The sequence below is a fragment of the Propithecus coquereli genome, unplaced genomic scaffold, assembly GCF_000956105.1.
Source record: "Propithecus coquereli isolate 6110/MARCELLA unplaced genomic scaffold, Pcoq_1.0 Scaffold82, whole genome shotgun sequence".
Lineage (NCBI taxonomy): Eukaryota > Metazoa > Chordata > Mammalia > Primates > Indriidae > Propithecus > Propithecus coquereli.
The window spans coordinates 4,669,140-4,687,662 of NW_012154396.1; the positions used below are offsets into that span (position 1 = coordinate 4,669,140).

Consider the following 18,523-nt stretch of genomic DNA (forward strand, 5'->3'; position numbering starts at 1 on the left):
AGAAATAAATTTCTATTGTTTATAAGCTACCCAGTTTATGGTATTTTGCTATAGTAGCCCAAAGAGAATATGTAAAGGGTCTTTTTTCAAAAATTTAGTCCACATTTGTTTAGTTTTATCTTTATTATGTAAAGAGTATCTTTAATTTGTTGCCCAATAAAATCTGATTGAACCTTTCATTTCTTAGTCTCTAAAATCAGTGATTCCCCCAACAGACTTTTTCATCCAAGAAATGGATTGAGTGCTTCCTTTTACCAGTTGCTATGCTAAATTCTGAAAATATGAAGATGAGTAAGACTTGTTCCTTTCTTTTAAAGATTTCACAATTTAGTGACAATTTTCTCTTTCTGATCTAAATTGTTTCTTTTCTGGAAGAGTTTGTTTTTTAAAGTAAACTCTAGCTTGTTTCTTTCCATTTTTCAAAGCAGGGCTGATAGGGAAGGAATTCATCTTGTTGCTTGGTGAATCTTAGAGTAAAGAAAGGTTTACTTATTTTCTCATTATTCTGTTTTTCATGAAATTTCAGTTGGGCATCTTTGAGATATTTAGTGAAAAGAAAGCTGATCCACACAGCAGTGTTGAGCCTGATAGGGAACAGGGAATTAACATGTATTGAGGGCCTACACAGTGCCAGGACCTGTGCTGGGTATATCTGTCAGTCTCCTGTAATCCTCATAGCAACAACCAAGTGTGGTAGGCATTATATCAATTTTGCAGTTGTCATCTGAATGGAACTCAGAAAGTTTTAACACCTTGCTCATTGTTGCACAACTAGTAAATTGTTGAGATGGGATTTGAAACTCAGTATGCCTGTGGAGTGCAGGTTCTTTACACTGTACCGTGTTTTCTTCCCATCTTAATACTACTTTATATAGGTCTTTCCTAGGTTTCAGAGCACTTACAGTAACTTTGTGAAGTAGACAGCATTGTCTCTATTTGTATGGGAACGTAAAGCTCAGAGTGATTAAAGGAATTGTTTTATATTTTACAATAAGTAATAGTGCTGAGGTCAGAATCCTTTTTGATCCAGTTTTCTTTCTACTCCATGTCTTTTTACTTACTATCAAGAAGAGTTTTTATTAAACCAAGCCATAGTAGACTATTTATAATTAAAATCTTTGGTCATTTTTAAAAAAAAAAGAAAGAAAAAGATTAAGAACAGTCAGCCACCTGTTCCTACTGGCATAGAACTCAACCAGATGATACCTTGAGATCCCTTCCAACTCTATCATGCTGTGATTCCTCAGGATGTTGATGGATAGAGGCTCATCCTACTAGTAAAAATAACCCTATGGCCTCTTGATCCAGAGGACAGTTAGTAACAAAAAGTTGAATTATCCCCAAGAAAAGACCACAGCCAGAACAAACATAATTAGGAAGGGAAAACAGATGAAAAAGATAAAATATGAAGAGAAATAGGAATTATATATTTGTAAAAGAAAAACAAGTACAACTAAAGAGAAAAGTTTTGAGTCAAAAAGTAGAATAGATGAAAACAAGATTATTTCTTCACATAATGAAAATGAGTATATCAGAAATATCTGAGATATATGAGAGTTCTTACTCATTTAAAGTCAAACATATATCTTCTAAATTTTTGATAAGTTTATATCATTTCCCCAACCAATGTAAGATTATCAATGTAGACGTTTTCTTTTGGGAGTGGAAAACAGTGTTTTGAAACATGCTACATTTTATTGTTTTTGGAGGACACTATATCAGTATGCATATTGAGCAAACACAGGTTCCTCTATGGCCTTCAGTAATTTCAGATGCAGTCTAAATCCTGGAGAATATGCTGAGGTATTATACCATGAAAGTCACATAAGATTATCAAAAGTCTTTTGGTAAAATTAAGTATTAGCTATTATTACATAGGGAAATCATGGACTGAATTAGAACAAGCTATTTTCAAGCATTTTTCTCTTACTACAGATTATTTTTCTACTTTTTTATTTCTTAATATTGCTGTTATACCTCAAAAATGTTAAAATATATTGTTTTAGCCTCCCAAGATAGTATTGACATGTTATTATAAATCTCTTTGAACATTGAGTCCTACTCTGCTCTTAGCCTTTTTCTTTTAAACATGCCTACTTTCATCATTCTTGATGTGCTTTCATAAAGAATTTTTTTTTGCTTTGCTTAAAATCTAGATATGACAACATTGGTGTCTTTATTTTGTCTTCTGCATTAGAAACAAACAATCATATTGCACATAATATGAGAAGTACTATTGCTATTTTGATAACTTGGATTAGATAGTGTTTCTTCTTTTTATGAAGGTTTAACCTGCCAAGACATTCTTTGAATACTGATAATGTTGATGTTCTTGCCAGTATGGTTATGTTAGAAAGAGGTATTTTTCTTCTTTCATCACCATGTTCCTTGAAAGCATATTGAATAATGAGACAGCAAAAGGAAAATAATTTACAAGTGGATTCAGTGAGTTTATTTAAAGTAGATAATATTTGGAGAATTACTAGAGCCATTCCTTAGACGAGCAGTGCAGTTTGCAGCTTTAGTTGTAATAACAGAATCCCTGTGAGAACCTGCTGTATGTATTTTCATTTATAAAGTAGTTATTTCCCAGAATTAGAAGTTTTTCTCAATGTGCTAATATCTGAAACCAATTTAGTATTCTTAACTATTTTATATGAACATGAATAATTTTGTAGACCACTGGTTCAGAACATAATGTTAAATGCGTGATTCCAAATAAGGTCTACTTCTATTGTACATTATAATCAATGATTTTTTTGAAAACTTGGCTTTTCCTAAAATATCATTTGTGGTTTTAAAAATTGTTTTGATTAAATTTTATTTTGATAATTAGAGACCCACTGGTATTGCAATTGGGTGTCATAAATTGGATGTCATTGATATAAGAAAGTTTTAACTATTACAAAAGAGAGACTTAAAAGAGTGACTTCCCTCCTATTCCCACCTCCATGTCACATGAATGTTAAGGCTTATTGGGATCAGTTATTTTGTGTGTTTTTTGGTCTTTGTTATTTTTGAGGTCTGTAAGAATGATGACAGAGCTCTAAAGGGTTGAATATCTCTGATTTCAGTCAGTCTGGGAAGAGGCAGAGCCTTAGCCAGGAAAAGAAACCTAGAACACTGGCTGTGGAGATTTGATAGTGAGTGTAATGGCTCCCTCTCTTCACATATTTTTCTGAGTCTCTAGGAGGATACTCTTTTGTGGTGGTGGCTGAAGATTTGGATTATAAACTGAAGTGATGCCTAATAATCTATATCCCCTACATTCATCATATTCTCTTTGTTCATTTTATCTTTTTTTACCTTTTACTCATTGTTTTGAATGTCCCAGGTTTGTTTCAGCTTTTCTTATGGGGAATCAAGGAAAAGTCTTTCGCCACTCTTAGGCCAGTGTTAAAGGGTCACCTCCCTCTCCCCCAACCCCAACCAGGGTTGTGTAGGCAGTATAATCAAAGAGAGCTTCTAGTTCAGGACTGTGGCTCAAATGCCCCTTCATTATAAAGAAATTATTCTTCCAGTGCCAATCTGGAAAGCTTAGTTGGGTTTTGTTTTTGTTTCTTTTTTAATTAATGAAGGTGGATATCTTTTCAGATATACTTTAAGATTAGCTTAGAGCTGAGCATGGTTTTTTTGTTTTGGGAGGTTTGTTTTCTTTTTACTACTTACAAATTATTGATAAATTTATTAAATGTTTCTCATGTTTTCTTCTTTGTTATATATTAATTTCCTTTTCACCTAAATTCTGTGAAATATAGAAAAGGTAAAGAACACATATATGTCAAATTTTAGTATAGTTGATTTCTGATTTTTATGTTTAACCACACTATTAGAGGAGTCTCTGAAGTCTTCCATTATCCCCCAGCAAGATTTAGTTCTTCTTCAACTGTTCCTGTAGCATTTTTCATATATTTCTGTTATATCATTTTTACTTCGTTGACAGTGATTTGCATTCTGTCTCCCTTATTCAACAGCCTCTTATGGGAAGGAGGGCTGCGTCTAACTTATCTATATTCCCCTTAATACTCACTGCATAGTATAGCATGGAATATTAAATGAATTAGGTAGTGCTAAAGTCAAAATATGTAAATGTATGAAGCACCAGTTTTAAACACTCAGGCCTCTCTCAAAGCTCTTTCATTATATTTATTGATAAAATTCATCTTTGAATTCCCCAGTGACCTCTTAGATTTTTACCAGGTATATTTTCACTTGTATTCATGTATACTAGTGTAGTCTATTTTTTTTCTTGGACATGAAGTACTGAAATGTCTTCATGAGAACTAATCAGGAAATATAAAAATACTTTGCCTGGGTAGGGCAATGGGAGGGAAACACTTTTGACAGGGACACTCTCTAGGAGCTATCGATTTCATGTATTTTGTTTCTACTAACTTAGTCAGATACAACCACATAATTATTCCTTTACTGATCCTCTAACCAAATACATTTCATATGCTTATTATTTATCCTAACACATTTCTCTATTCCAACACTGTAGATTTCTCTTCCGGTCAATAGTACCTGGTAGGGAATCCTGCACGAATCTAGCTTTTTGAGATTAGGCCAGGGAAAGTTGATCAAATGATCTCTAAGTCAACTCTAAAACTCTTTGATTTTTCAGAATGTCTACATATATCTTGAGCACTTTCATTTCCTTACAAAATTGGAATTTCACATTTCCGTCACTTAGAATTTCTGCTAAGATGATTCATATATCAAATTGTAAAATAATGGGGAGATAGAAGGTGCTACAGTAAACATGGGTGTGTAGATGTCTCTTTGACATACTGATTTTTAACCTAAATGCCCATGTACTGATGAATGAAAAAAAGAATATATATGCACGTACACACACACACACACACACACACACACACATACACACACACACACACACAATGGAATACTGTTCAGCCATAAAACAGTGAAATCCCGTCATTTGTGGCAAAACGGATGAGTCTGGAGAATATTATGTTAAGTGAAATAAGCTAAGCACAGAAAGACAAATACCACATGAGCTCACTTATATGTGGAATCTAAAAAAGTTGATTTCATAGAAGTAGAGTATATAATAGTGGTTACGAGACACAGGGTAGGGGAGCAGGAGAGGTTGTTCAATTGGTACAAAGTTACAGTTAGATAAGGAGAATGTTTTTGTGTTCTATGGCACGGTAGGGGGACTATAGCAAGGAACAGTGTATATTTCAAGATAGATAGAAGAGATTATGAATGTCACCACAAAGAAATGATAAATGTTTAAAGTGATGGATAGGGTAATTACTCTGATTTGATTATTATACTATATATATACATGCATTGAAATATCATATTGTACCCCATAAATATGTGCAGTTATTTTGTGTCAATCATAAATAAAATGATTAAATTAAAAAGTTCTAAATACTAGATGACAGAGTTCACTGGTAAACAATTCAATTTACTGTCATAAGGCATCTCAGTGCATCTCTGAAGAAACATTCTCAGATTTAGCTTTTCAACTTGTCTATGTAAACTCCTTGCACTGAGTCACAATGGTAAAAAACATAGCTAAAAAGCATGTTCTAGACACTTGATTACAGAATTCACTGATTGGTAAACAGTTCAATCACTGTGAATTGTAAAGCAGCACAAATGCATCTCTGAAAGAAAAGAAAATGGAAGGTAGTAGGATACCTGAATCTTTACATCTGGAAGGAGCACTGAAAATCTTTCTTGTCCTGCCCCAAATCTTTTAGCAAATAGTGTTTTTAATCCTATCCACTTCCCATTTTATCTTTATGTAACCCCAAGAGTTTGAATGGATTGTCCAGTAACTTGAATGTTAAATATAGTAGAGGATGAACTACAGTTCAAATCTCTTTATTTTTAATATAGTATTCATTCTCTATTACTATGGCTCCCTCACACCTACTAGATGCAGAGCCTTGAATAGGTACTTTGGAAGGGTTATGTGATGGCCTGTGCTCTGAAGGAACTGACAGTGTAAGTGAGGAGATAAGATATGAAAGAATATGAACATTTAAATAGATGAAAAGAGTAATGAAAATGTGATTGTCACATGATATCTATAAATACTGTGGAAATTGAAAGGAAGAAAAGATTACTTCAGGCTAGAATGGTCAGGGAAAACTTCATGGTGGATGGTGTGTTGATCTTGGTCTTAAAGGATAAGTGTTTAACAAGTGTCTTGGCTGGGGTGGAGCTGATGCTCAGATATATATATATGTTAGCATGTGGAGATAGGTCTTTCCCCATCACAAAAGTTCTTACTTGCTCTGAACAGATAAAACATCATTTCAGGCCAGGTGCGGTGGCTTACACCTGTAAGCATAGCACTCAGAAGGCTGAGGCGGGAGGATTTCTTGAAGCCAGGAGTTTGAGACCAGCCTGAGCAAGAGCAAGACTGCCTCTCTACAAAAAAATAGAAAAGTTAGCCAGGTGTGGTGGCACATGCCTGTAGTCCCAGCTATTTGGGAGGCTGAGGCAGAGGAGGATCGCTTGAGCCCAAGAATCTGAAGTTGCAGTGAGCCATGATGATGCCACTGCACTCTAGCCCAGGCCACAAAATAAGAACCTGTCTCAAAAAAACAAAACAAAAGCCAACATTATTTTAGCTTTTGTGAAATGTTTGAGAGAAATTAGTCACACCCGTGATTTGACTAACGCCTAGACTTAGGGGAATAAAAAACACTCTTCACAATTGGGATTCAATTCTATACTAAATATCAGATGGTGAGGTAGGAGAGGCACAATAGAATCTTTGACAGAAATTCTTATGAGTGAGAGAAATTCTCTGACGATGGACAGAAAGTACGATTTCTTCCTACGCTTCCATTAATAGTGGTCAGATGAGAGTACAGAGTAGTGGGGAGTAAGACCACCTCTATGTAGATCTCCATTAATAGGGATCAGTAGGAAGCCTTTGCTCTCAGAACAAGACCATCCCTCTCTCCTCCGTGCCTCTTTCTGCAAGTGTCATATGGGATTCCCAGAACTCCATAATCCTGGCAAAACCTCTCCAACCTTCTCCTTAAAAGTCAGAATCTCGAAACTGCTTCAGGGCTATCAGGACTAATCTCACTATATTTTTATTCCTGTTTATGTTAGCCAACACAAGCCCTGGGTCTCTCAAATCATCTGTTATCACCCTGGACTCTTATACAAATCATTGCTATTTCTAACTCTGTTTTTCACACATCCCTATCTCCTGAAACACACCCATTTCATGGTCTGATGGTCAGTAATAAGTAAAGTTTCCTATGTCCTTATTAGTCTTTCCTTTGATCACCTTCTTGCTCTAGCGGAAATCTGGCTCTCCCTGTGTGTTAGTCTGTTTTGCATTGCTATAAAGGAAATACCCGAGGCTGGGTAATTTATAAAGAAAAGAGGTTTGTTTGGCATGGTTCTGCAGACTGTACACTTCTGGTGAGGGTCTCAGGGAGCTTCCAATCAAGGCGAAAGGCAAAGGGGGAACAAGGGTGTCACATGGTGAGAGAAGGAGCAAGAGATAGAGGAGGTGGTGCCAGACTCCTTTAAACAACCAGCTCTCCTATGAACTGAGAAAGGGAGAACTCATTATTGCAGGGAGGGCACCAAGCCATTCATGAGGGACCCACGCCCATAACCCTAACTTCTCCCACCAGGCCCCACCTCCAACATTGGGGATCAGATTTCAGCATGAGATTTGGAGGGGCCAAACATCCAAGCCATATGACCTTGTATCCCTTACAGCTTTTTCTGGTGGGGACTGATTTCTCTCATCTACTCTTCCCATCACTATGTCTCATTGCTACTTCCAGACCATTTTTTCCCCTCTCTAGAGACTCCATTCAGCTTTGAATCTCATGTCTTTAGCTTCCAAGATCACTATTGTTCAGTGATTTCAGTGTCTACATAGGTAGCCCTTCCTAGCTTCTCAGATCTTTTACTTCCTCTCCTTCAGGGATCTCATTCTCCACCCTACCTAAGGCATTTATTCCTGTGGCTATGCCATAGACCTTGTGACTGCCAAATCTGCATGTATATTCTGTAATTTTCTTGTTAAGTATTCCATCTCTGACACCACCTGCTGTCTCTCTTACTCCCTCCAACAATCCTCAGACTCTTTTGGACCTGTGATCCATTGATTCTCCTGCCTTTTAACTGTGCCTTGTCCCCTGATGTCCTTAGTTCTCTCTTTCCTCTGCTTAAATTCTATGGTCCATCATTATTATCCATCTCTTCATTTTCTCAGTACTTAACCAGTACAGCTGAAGGTAGTGGAAGAAAACACACACCCACTTTAAATTAATGGTGGCTAATCTTCATGCTGCCTGGTAGCTGTACTGTTTCTCGAGTCCATTTTCTCTCTTGGTTTCCTATATCAGTGCTTTAAACAAACTTTAATGTGCATACAGATCACCAGGGGATCTTGTTGAAAATGCAGGTTCTGATTCAGTAGGTCAGGGAGAGCCTGAGATTCCGCATTTCCAACAAGCCTTCAGGAGATGCAGTTGCTGCTGGTCTATGGACCACACTTTGAGTTGCAAGGTCCTGAATGACTATTTCATGTCTGTTTTCCTCATGCATCCAGTACCTTTTCCCCCATCTTAACTCTTACCTGAAGATCTTGCTTCCCAGTGTAGTGAGACAGTTAAGAACTGCCGCAAGCTATCCACCTGTCTGCAGTTGTGCCCAGTCAGCCCTCCCTTCTGTTATAGTAGATACACTTTCCATAATCCTAGGAAAGGCCAATTCCTCCACGTAGGCAAAACTTCTTGAAATAGTTGTCTGTATTCATTGTCTCCAATTACTCTCCTTCCATTCTCTCTTGAACCCATTTTAGTCAGGCTTTTATTCCCTACCGTTCCACCAAAAATTCTTTTAGCAAGGTCACTGTTGACCTCCAAATTTGTAAATCCAGTGGTATTTCCCAGTCCTTATCTTAGTATCTGGTACAGTTGATATCCCCAACTTTGAAACACTTTTTCACTTGGCTTTGTGGTCAAAACACCCTCTTACTTTTCTTTCTGCCTTCCTGGGCATTTGTTATCAGTCTCCTAGTTCTACCTTATCTCCCTAACTTCCAAACATTCAGTGTCTCAGGGCTCGTATTTTTATTCATTTTCTGGGTGTGTTTATTCAGTCTCATGACTTTAGATACCAGTTATATATTAACAACTCCTAAATTTTTTCTCTATTCTGTAATTCTTCCCTGAACTGCAGGCTCATGGATCCAGTACCACCCCAATATCTCTCTTTGAATATCTATTAATAGGCTCCTTATATTTAACATGTTATAAACCGAGGTTCATATCTTCCCTCCCAGACTCTTGTTCTTTCTGTATCCTTCCCCATCTGTATACAAAAACTCTTGTTTTTCCAGTTGGCAAACCAAAAGCCTTAGGGTTATCGTTGGGTACTGATTCTCTCATGCTCTAATCTGATTCAAGAGTAAATTCTGTAGGTCTACCTTCAAAATATGTCTAACTACTATATTTACAAAATACCTTTTGTAAATATCTACTTTTCACCGTGTCTATGACTACCACAGAAAGATGGCAAAGCAGCAAGTATCCTTTCTCATACTGAAGATACTTTCCTTCTCTTTTGGTTGAGAGACCTAAAAAGTGACAAAAGAGGGAGGGCTGAGTTTGGCCATTTGGCAGGTAGGTGTTATTAATTCAGTAGAGTAAGAATAATCTGTAAACATGATCTCATCTAGGATCCCCAGGTGGGTTGTAGGGTGATTCTATTACAATAGAATTTGCTAGTGTGGATAAATGGATCAAAATTGTTCTAAGCAGAGAAATACTATAAACATATAAGACAGGAAAGTGGAGAGCACATTAGAGACAGTGAATAAGTTGATTTAGATAAATTGATATTTTATATAAGGAAATAAGAGGAAGATAAGTCCAGAAAGATAATCTGAGGCTAGATTGTAAAGGTTCTTAAATGCTAGACTGAATTTCTTTTTTAAGTTGGGAGCCGTTAAAACCTTTTGAATAGGCAAATGACCAGATCAAGATGCTACCTCTGACAGTTTGGCAGTAGTCTGCAGGGAGGAGTTACGAAGCTGTTAAAAAATTCTAGGCTCTAAGGGCCTGAATTAGGATAAACATTGGGCATGGAAAGCAAAAGTATCCGTGATAGCTATTATAAGGAAGAATCAATGGGACTAGTTGACTGGCTGCTTGTAGAACATAAAGAACGGAAAAGGTTTGAAGATACCTGATTTACTTAACTTACATGCCTAGGAAAATAATAATAACTACATCCTTTTTTAAATCCCTGGATATGTACATCTGACTTTCTCCTTTAATACATAGCTACTTTCATGAATTACACTGACATGATTTTTAGTTCACTCCAAAAAAAAACTTCTAGACACAAAACTTTTAAAGTAAAATTGTTGCCACACCAATAGAGAGTTGTTAACTAGTCAATTTAGAGAGAAAAGCTAATCAACTCTAGGCTGGATATTATTCATTAGTCTTAAAATTTGTCACTTGTTTAAAAAAAAAAGGCTCAGAAATGGAAGAATAAAGAACCAAATTGTTGGAACAGTTGCCTGAACAAAATAGAAAGTATGGGAAAGGAAATACCATCAGGTAGGTAAGTAACAGGGAGCCAGCTGATGGGAGTGTGGATTTGGTCTTAATCTGAAGAACAACTGAAGAACCATGTGGAGGTTGGAGTTGGAATGCAGAAGAGACTGTTGGGGTAGCTTCATTTTGCATGAGTTATGAAGAAGTAAGAGCAGGTCCAGAGAAGAAAGGTTTCATGAAAAACAAAATAATAGATGAGGTGTTCTATTAAATGAGAATAAAGGCTGTAATCAAATACTGTATTGTTACAAACCAATAGCAGCTCGATTTGCAAGTAACTATTTCTACAAAATTGAACGTGGTAGGAATTAGCAATTGCTTCAGCATTACAAGATTAAATTTTCCTTTATCTGCTACAGTTAGAAAGTGCTTCCAATCCTAAATATCTTTAATTATGAAAAAATTATTACTATAGGACTTTCAGAGACACCAGTTTTCTTTTCATCCTTAGGAAGGACTTACTGAGCTACATATCAAAAAAATAGACTCTAGAGTTAGACAAGCATAGTTTCAAATTCCGACCTTATGTATTCACACTAACTGCCTTATGTTACCTGTTAGGGCTCAATTCCTTCTTCATTTTTAAAATAGAATAATAGTACCTACCTTACAGAGTAAGGTTTTTAAGTGAGAGTAAACATTCTTAGCACAGTGCCTGCTACATAAGTACTCAGTAAACATTAATTGCTAATGTTAATGTGAATATTATTAACATACGTTTAGATTCAAAAAAGATCATTAGAGGAGTTGGACTTGAAACTGGTTCTTGAGAAAGGCTAGGTGGGCAAAGGCATTCAAGGCAGGGAGAACAGTATGTGCAATGTCAAGAAGTCATCAGATGTCAGAGAAAGTTGGTCTGAGAGGAGATGAGGCTGGAAAGGTTGCTTGGGGCCAGATTCTGAAGGATCTTGTGTACCTTACATGGGAATGTGGACTTCTTACGAAATGGTCAAAAGGGAACCAAATGAGGAGTTTCAGTAAGAGACTAACAAAATAAGATAATTCTCATGACAGTTGGAGGATGGATCAAATTATGTTTAGTATTTGTGTAAGACTGTGGAAGCTGATTTAGGTGTGTGGATATTTGCACAGGGCATGGATAAGAGGCTCTAGATAAGAAAAACATTTCTGATATAGCTAAGACAGGCTTTGTTTACCTATTGGAAGTAATCTTTCTTGTTTTTAAAGACTGTAAAGAAATGTATCTCTACAGTCTCCCTTTGAAAGTAGTGCAAAAGGCTGGGCACAGTAGCTTAGAGCTGTAATCCTAGCACTTTGGGAGGGTGAGGTGGGAAGATCACTTGAGCCCAGGAGTTCCAGACTAGTCTGAGCAAGAGCGAGACCCTGTCTCTACAAAAAATAGAAAAATTAGCTGGATGTGGTAGCACACGCCTATAGTCCCAGCTAGCTACTCGAGAGGCTGAGGCTGGTGGACCCCTTGAGCCCAGAAGTTTGAGGTTGCAGTAAGTTATAATGACACCACTGCACTCTAGTCTGGGTGACAGAACAAGACCCTATCTCAAAAAAAAAAAAAAAAAATACATATATATGTGTGTGTATTATATATGCAAAGATTAACTGTGTGCCTTTAAATTTTTATTATTTAACTTTTAATAGCTCCTACCATTATGGTTCAAAAACCAAAAAATATGAAAGGGTAGAATGAAAAAGTTACTTTCATCTTTGTCTCTCATCTACCTAGCTTCTATAAACCACCCCTTCCTTAGATAAAATGTCTATTATCAATTTCTCTGTAACCCTCAGGAAAAATAATTATGCAAGTTCTATTGCAAAAAAAGAATATAAGAAAATAAGAAATATTTAGGTAGAGTAATAGTAAATATAAAAGATTTTAGAACTCAGAATTGTGCTGAATAAATTTTGCCAAGATAAAATCATTTTTGAAAGTCTGAGACTGGTTAGCGATAATCAGATCATATTAATGTTTATTATGTTAGTAGAATGTGGTATTCTTTTAACAATAGTATTGATATTGTGATGGAATAATCCATAATTTTATGCTGAATTAGCAATGTCTTACTAGTAAGCTGCTATAGCTAATGTTATTGCCATATTGCCAGTGTGGAAAAAAATTGCCCTTTTTTATATTGTGTTTGTGCCTCTGCCCTTTTCTGAACCGGATTCGGTACAAATACACACCCAGGAGTCAATAGCCGTAGATGCATATCTAATTGTATTAACTTTTAAGATGTTGGAAATAGTTAAAACTTCTGACTTTTAAGAAATTGTGAGTTTAGTACCTCTATGCATATAATGTTCAAGAAAAGTTTGGTTGCATTCTAGAGTAATAATGTGTACTCTATTTCATATTGTAGGAGTTGTCTTTGCTCAGGCAACCTCATTGCATTTTTCAGTTAATTGTGCATCATCTGTGTGAACCTACTTTTCTCTATCACAAATTGCCTTTACAGTGAGATTTAAAAATTAAATAGTGAGTATACTCAACTAACTTCATTTTCTTCAAATGATATATATCAGCTAGTTAGGAATAGGGGAAAGATATATTTGGCTAACTTCAATCAAACCTGAGATGGTGTGCTTGTAATAATATATTTTTGATTGAGGTGTTTTTGCACCGTCATCATACTGACTAGAGTCAGATTCTTGGCACATCTAGATGCTCCAACTTTGTGTGACCTAGATAGAAAACATATGGAGGTTTGTGTGTATTTTTAGCACATGTTAAGCTTTTGGCCTAAGAGCAAGATTTATGAAAAACTTCAAGAAGTGAGAAGAAAACTTGTTTTTGAAAATAATACAGAATTAATGAAATGGTGGAGAAAGCAAACTAAAAGCTATTTTCTAAAGAAAATGTAATGAAAAAATTTAGTTTCTTCTGGATTCCCAATTTTATCACTTTTTATAGTTTAGTTCTTTGATGATGAATCTCGTTTTGAAAATGAATCTTAATTGCCTAATAGTGAAGATTTTACTTATTGGCAGACCTCTTTATCATTTATTGTTAGCACAAGTATAACTAGTTTAGAAAATGCTCCTAAATTAGCCCCCTTGATCTGATGCAATAATTGCCTAGTGCGAAATAATGCTCCCAGACTCCTAGCAGTGTTTACTTTGAAATAAAATCACATTGCATAGTTCTCATGTTTCACAGCTTTTCTAGAACCCATTTCCTGAAGTGATCTTTTTACAGTTCTGTATACTAACTATTCAGCAGGTCAGGCAGTGAAATAGCATCCTGGCATTAATCAGCAACTAAGATTTATATCTGTAACTAAGGCATCACTCTGATATAAACTAAGATAAACAATATTATTTACATTAGTGGTATCACAGGCTTTATAGCTATATTCAGTACAGGAATTAAAAAATTTTTTTTGACTGCTTTATTTTAGATATATGTCAATATCAGAGAGCTAGCATTGCTTTAAAGAGGTACACTTCATGAATAAATTTTTATTTCTCAACTATTCCTCATTATAAGGAACTTCTGATGGGAAGTATGAAGGAAGGAATATTTCAATCCCATATAGTTGGGATTATTCAGAACCTTATCTGCTTTCTGTTATTTTGAATATTGTTCCTGAAATCACTAGCTATTGGCTAGCTTAAAACAATGGCTATACCAGCAGAAGCCAGCACTTATTTTCCTTTTTACAGGCTTAAGTGCATAGGCATACAAAGACTATGGTCTGGCAGTTCCTCAAAAAAATTAAAGTTACCATGTGACCCAGTAGTTGCACTCCTAGGTATATACTCAATAGAAATGAAAACTTAATGTCCACACAAAAACTAGTATGCGATTGTTTATAGCAGCATCATTCATAATAGCCAAAAAGTAGAAACAAAAATGTCCATCAGCTGATGAAAGGATAACTCAAATATATATCTATACAGAAGAATATTATTCAGCCATTTAAAAGGAATGAGAGGTGAGTGCAGTGGCTCACGCCTGTAAGTTCAGCACTTGGGAGGGAGGCCATGGCAGGAGGATTGCTTGAGGCCAGGAGTTCCAGACTAGGCTGAGCACCATAGTAACACCTTGTCTCTACAAAAAAAAAAAAAAAAAAGCAAAATTAGCCAGGCATGGTCGTGTGCACCTGTAGTCCCAGCTAGTTGGGAGGCTGAGGCAGGAGGATCACTTGAGCCTGGGAGTTTGAGGTTGTAATGAGCTATGATGATGCCACTGCACTCCAACCTGGGTGACAGAGTGAGACCCTGCCTTAAAAAAAAAAAAAAGAAAAAAACCTTAAGACAAATTAAATTTAATGGTTTAATTGAGCGAAGAATGATTCACAAATTGGGCAGCTCCCAGAACCAGAATAGGTTCAGAGCAACTCTGGGGCTGCCACAAGGTTGGATAGTATTTATGGACAAAAAGAGGAAACTGACATACAAAAAACAGAAATGAGGTACTAAAATAGCTGAATTGGTTACAGCTCTTTGTTTGCCTTACTTGTGATGGCTGCCTATGATTGGCCAAAACTTTGTGATTGGTACAAGAGTAGGTTACAGTTCACTATGTATAGAGAAGCCTTTAAGCTGAATTTAAAATATGTAAGGAGACAACTTTAAGCTAATTTTTTTTTCTTTTTGAAGAGACGGGGTCTTGCTCTGTCACTCAGGCTGGAGTGCATAGCTCACTGTAACCTCCAACTCTTGGGCTCAAGCTGTCCTGCCTCAGCCTCCCAAGTAACTGGGACTACAGGCACACACCACCATGTTTGTTTGTTTTAGAGATGGGGTCTTGCCATGTTGCTCAGGCTAGTTTCTAACTCTTGGCCTCAAGCAGTCTTCCTGCCGTGGCCACCCAAAGTGCTAGGATTACCAGGAGGAGCCACTGTTTTTTTGTTTTTTTAATTTTTTAGAAACTGAGTCTTGCTGTGTTTCCCATGCTGGTCTTGAACTCCTGGCCTTAAACAATCCTCCTGCCTAGGCCTCCCAAAGCACTGGGATTACAGGCGTCAGCCACCACACCTGGCCTCAAGCCACTAAGTTTAATATACTCTGTGTCCTATTTCTAATACAGATCACTTTCAAAGCAACAGAGAGCAAAAAGTTGAAATTTAAGATGGAAGAATACTTGAATTTTTTTTTTAGTTCTGCCATTTTGCTGTGTATTTTGTGACTGTATGAATATTAATACAGATTATTGGAAATTTAGAAGTCCTTAGGTATAGGATCTGCATAATAAGATTAAGGTTGTTACCAAGAATTACATTCTCAAAAATATTCTTTCTTTTAGATGCTAGGATAGTAGCTCTCAATCTTTTAGGACTTTACTATTCTGGTGCAGTTTCTTGGATTTGGGGACCCAATTTTACTCCTTGCCCTTCTTGTAAAGGCAAATTATTTTTTTGAATAGGTCAAAAAATTAGTTTTCTGAATTCTCTAATTACCCTCAAGGTGGTTGTAGATTACATAGCTTATCACATGGCCGTGGAGGATAATCATACATGAAAAATGCATTTGTTAGTCATACCCTTTATTTTTTAGAGTTCCCAATTAGGGTCTGGAATTTGTTCTAAATTATTGCTGTTTTTGACTCTAGAGGAGAGAAATGTTGGCAAAGTAAAAAGAGTGAGAGGTTTAAAGCTGGAAAGACGGGGTATAAATCTTAGTTCCATAACATATCTGTGTTTCTTTGGGCGAATCAATTTCCTTGAGCTTCAGTTTCCTCATTTGTAAAATGACGTAATAATACCTACCTGAAATGGTTGTGAAAATAAACAGTAGTACCTAACAAGCAGAAAGTTCTTTATAAATTTGTAGCTCCTATCTGATTATTATCAATTAAACTCTGGGAATAGGTAAAAGGTCTTCCTGTTACACTAAATTTTAAGTAATAGTTATACTATCTCTATTTTCCCAAACAGGTTGCTTTTTGTGATCCTAAAAACAATATGGTTTTCAGATGACACAGATTAGCAAGCAAAGTCAATAATTATTGCTGCCTTGTCCAGGAGAACGCATCAGTTATTCCCAGTGTGCCAATTAGGGAACAACATGAGTCTATTTACTTCACCTTTCATTTTATTATACATAATACAATTAGTACTTCTTCCAGTTTGTTCCTGGTTATTGTTAAAGAATACCTTTGGCCAGAATCCTTGGGTCCAGTCTCCTTTGTCACTCTTTCTAAAAGACTTCTGCCTTTTTTAGACTTTACAGAGACAGCTATAGAAACCAACTTCATTGCTTGTCATAGTGGCCAAAAAATGCAATTTCACACATGTGGAATGGGAAGCAGAATTTTATTACTCAGTTTTATCAGCTTGGTTCACTGAGAACTCCCTTTTTTGATGCAAGTACGGTCTTTTTGGACTTTTCTGAACAATATAGACAATGAGAGACCACCTCAACTGGGTGCTACCTGGCAATTCTTCTATTTTTTTTTGCCAGTGTCCAACAAGGGCTATTTTAAATCTTCTCCACAATCGTTAAATATTTACATCACTGTCTTTTCATTTTTGGCAAAAGATCTCCTTTCTACATTACTGAACAAAGAGGGACTTTTCCGAGCCTTTAGCCATTGGGTCTATAAACCTCCTTGCTAGAGTACCGCTTCCTACTTCCTGGTCAAGTATGTTGTATTCCTGCCTCCAGTTTTTCCCTATCTGCTTGCACTTCACAGCCAGACTTTCTAAAAGAGCTGTCTAGGTTCACTTTTTTTATATCCTCCCTATAGTCACTATCCAGATTACTGAAATGTGGCTCCATTTACTGCTGGAAGTGCTCTCACCCTCCTGATTGCTAAATCCAGTAGCCATCTCTCTGTTCTTCTCTTGCTCTCTCTTGACAGGGGACACATATGATTGCTTCTTTCTTTAAAAACTTTCTGTTCTGTGTACCACTTTCCTGCTGCTCTTCTTACCTCTGTGGCCATCCTTTTTAGTTCCTCTTCTTCCTTTGCCTGCGCTTTGAATGTTGTTGATATTAATGTTTTCTTCTAAGCCCCTTGCACATTTTCCTCAGGACCGAGGAGGTGCTGAGTGAATATTTGTTGAATGAATGAATTGTATTTGTACTGATGATTTCTCAAGGGATTTGATTATAATTGGACCTTGTTAACTGAAAAAATTACAGTATACTAAACCTGATTATGTACTTGACAGCCAAACTTTGGTCCAGTCTTTCCGGACCATGATTCTCATAATCTAGCATACTACAAATACACATTGAAAAAAATCTAAGCTTGTTTCAACTTTTATGTTTATGAGATTCAGTTATTGTTTTGTGAGTTCTCTGTATATAAAAGATAATTAAAAGGTAATTTTAAAGAGCATGCTTTTTCTAAAATTTTTATACCTGTTTATTTACAAAAATCCTGTAGCATAGCTGTTCATTCTCAATAAAATAGTAATACCTTACTTGGAGTAACAATTTTCAGCATACACAGAAGTATGTATTCTGAAGGTTAGGATTAGAGGGAAGAGAATTAATATTTAATAAAATTGTTTTATGCCAGGCACTGGCCTATGTGCTGTCTACATTATGTAATTTCATCTTCCAACAACTCTAAGAAAGAAATAGTCATCTTGTAAAGAGGAGAAAACTGAGGTAAAGAGACATTAAGTCATTATACACTGCAAACTATACAGCTTCTAAAATTCAGGAGCAGAGTTTATTCTGTCAGACTTTATAGCCTATGAAACTCTTCTAAATGATATTTAAAATTTAAGCTGAGAATGAATGCTAAATATAGAAATAATGAGTTCTTCAGTTTAGTAAATGTAAATTGTGTTAAAAGTTGTCTGTGTCATTTTGTCCCCAGGCAGTTATTTGGCAGAAAACTAGAGTATCGGATCACAAGATGGCTCTCATGTCAGTTTTGGGGACTGCCATTATGGGCAATATGGAATCCTTTCAGTACCACTCCGAAGAATCTCAGGTATACAACAAAAATGTTCTTTAATGATTCTGATTTGCTAAAGAAGCCGTTAAAATATTTC

At 36.1% G+C, this 18,523-nt stretch overlaps 1 protein-coding gene across 1 annotated transcript in view; it reads left to right on the top strand.

Annotated features, from left to right (window-relative positions):
- Positions 1-18,523, top strand: part of PMS1 (PMS1 postmeiotic segregation increased 1 (S. cerevisiae)) — a 90,085-nt gene that overhangs the window by 38,536 nt on the left and 33,026 nt on the right. Inside the window, exon 7 of the mRNA XM_012663641.1 lies at positions 18,346-18,462. Coding sequence (XP_012519095.1) covers positions 18,346-18,462 — 117 coding nt within the window. The remainder of the gene's footprint in view (positions 1-18,345; positions 18,463-18,523) is intronic.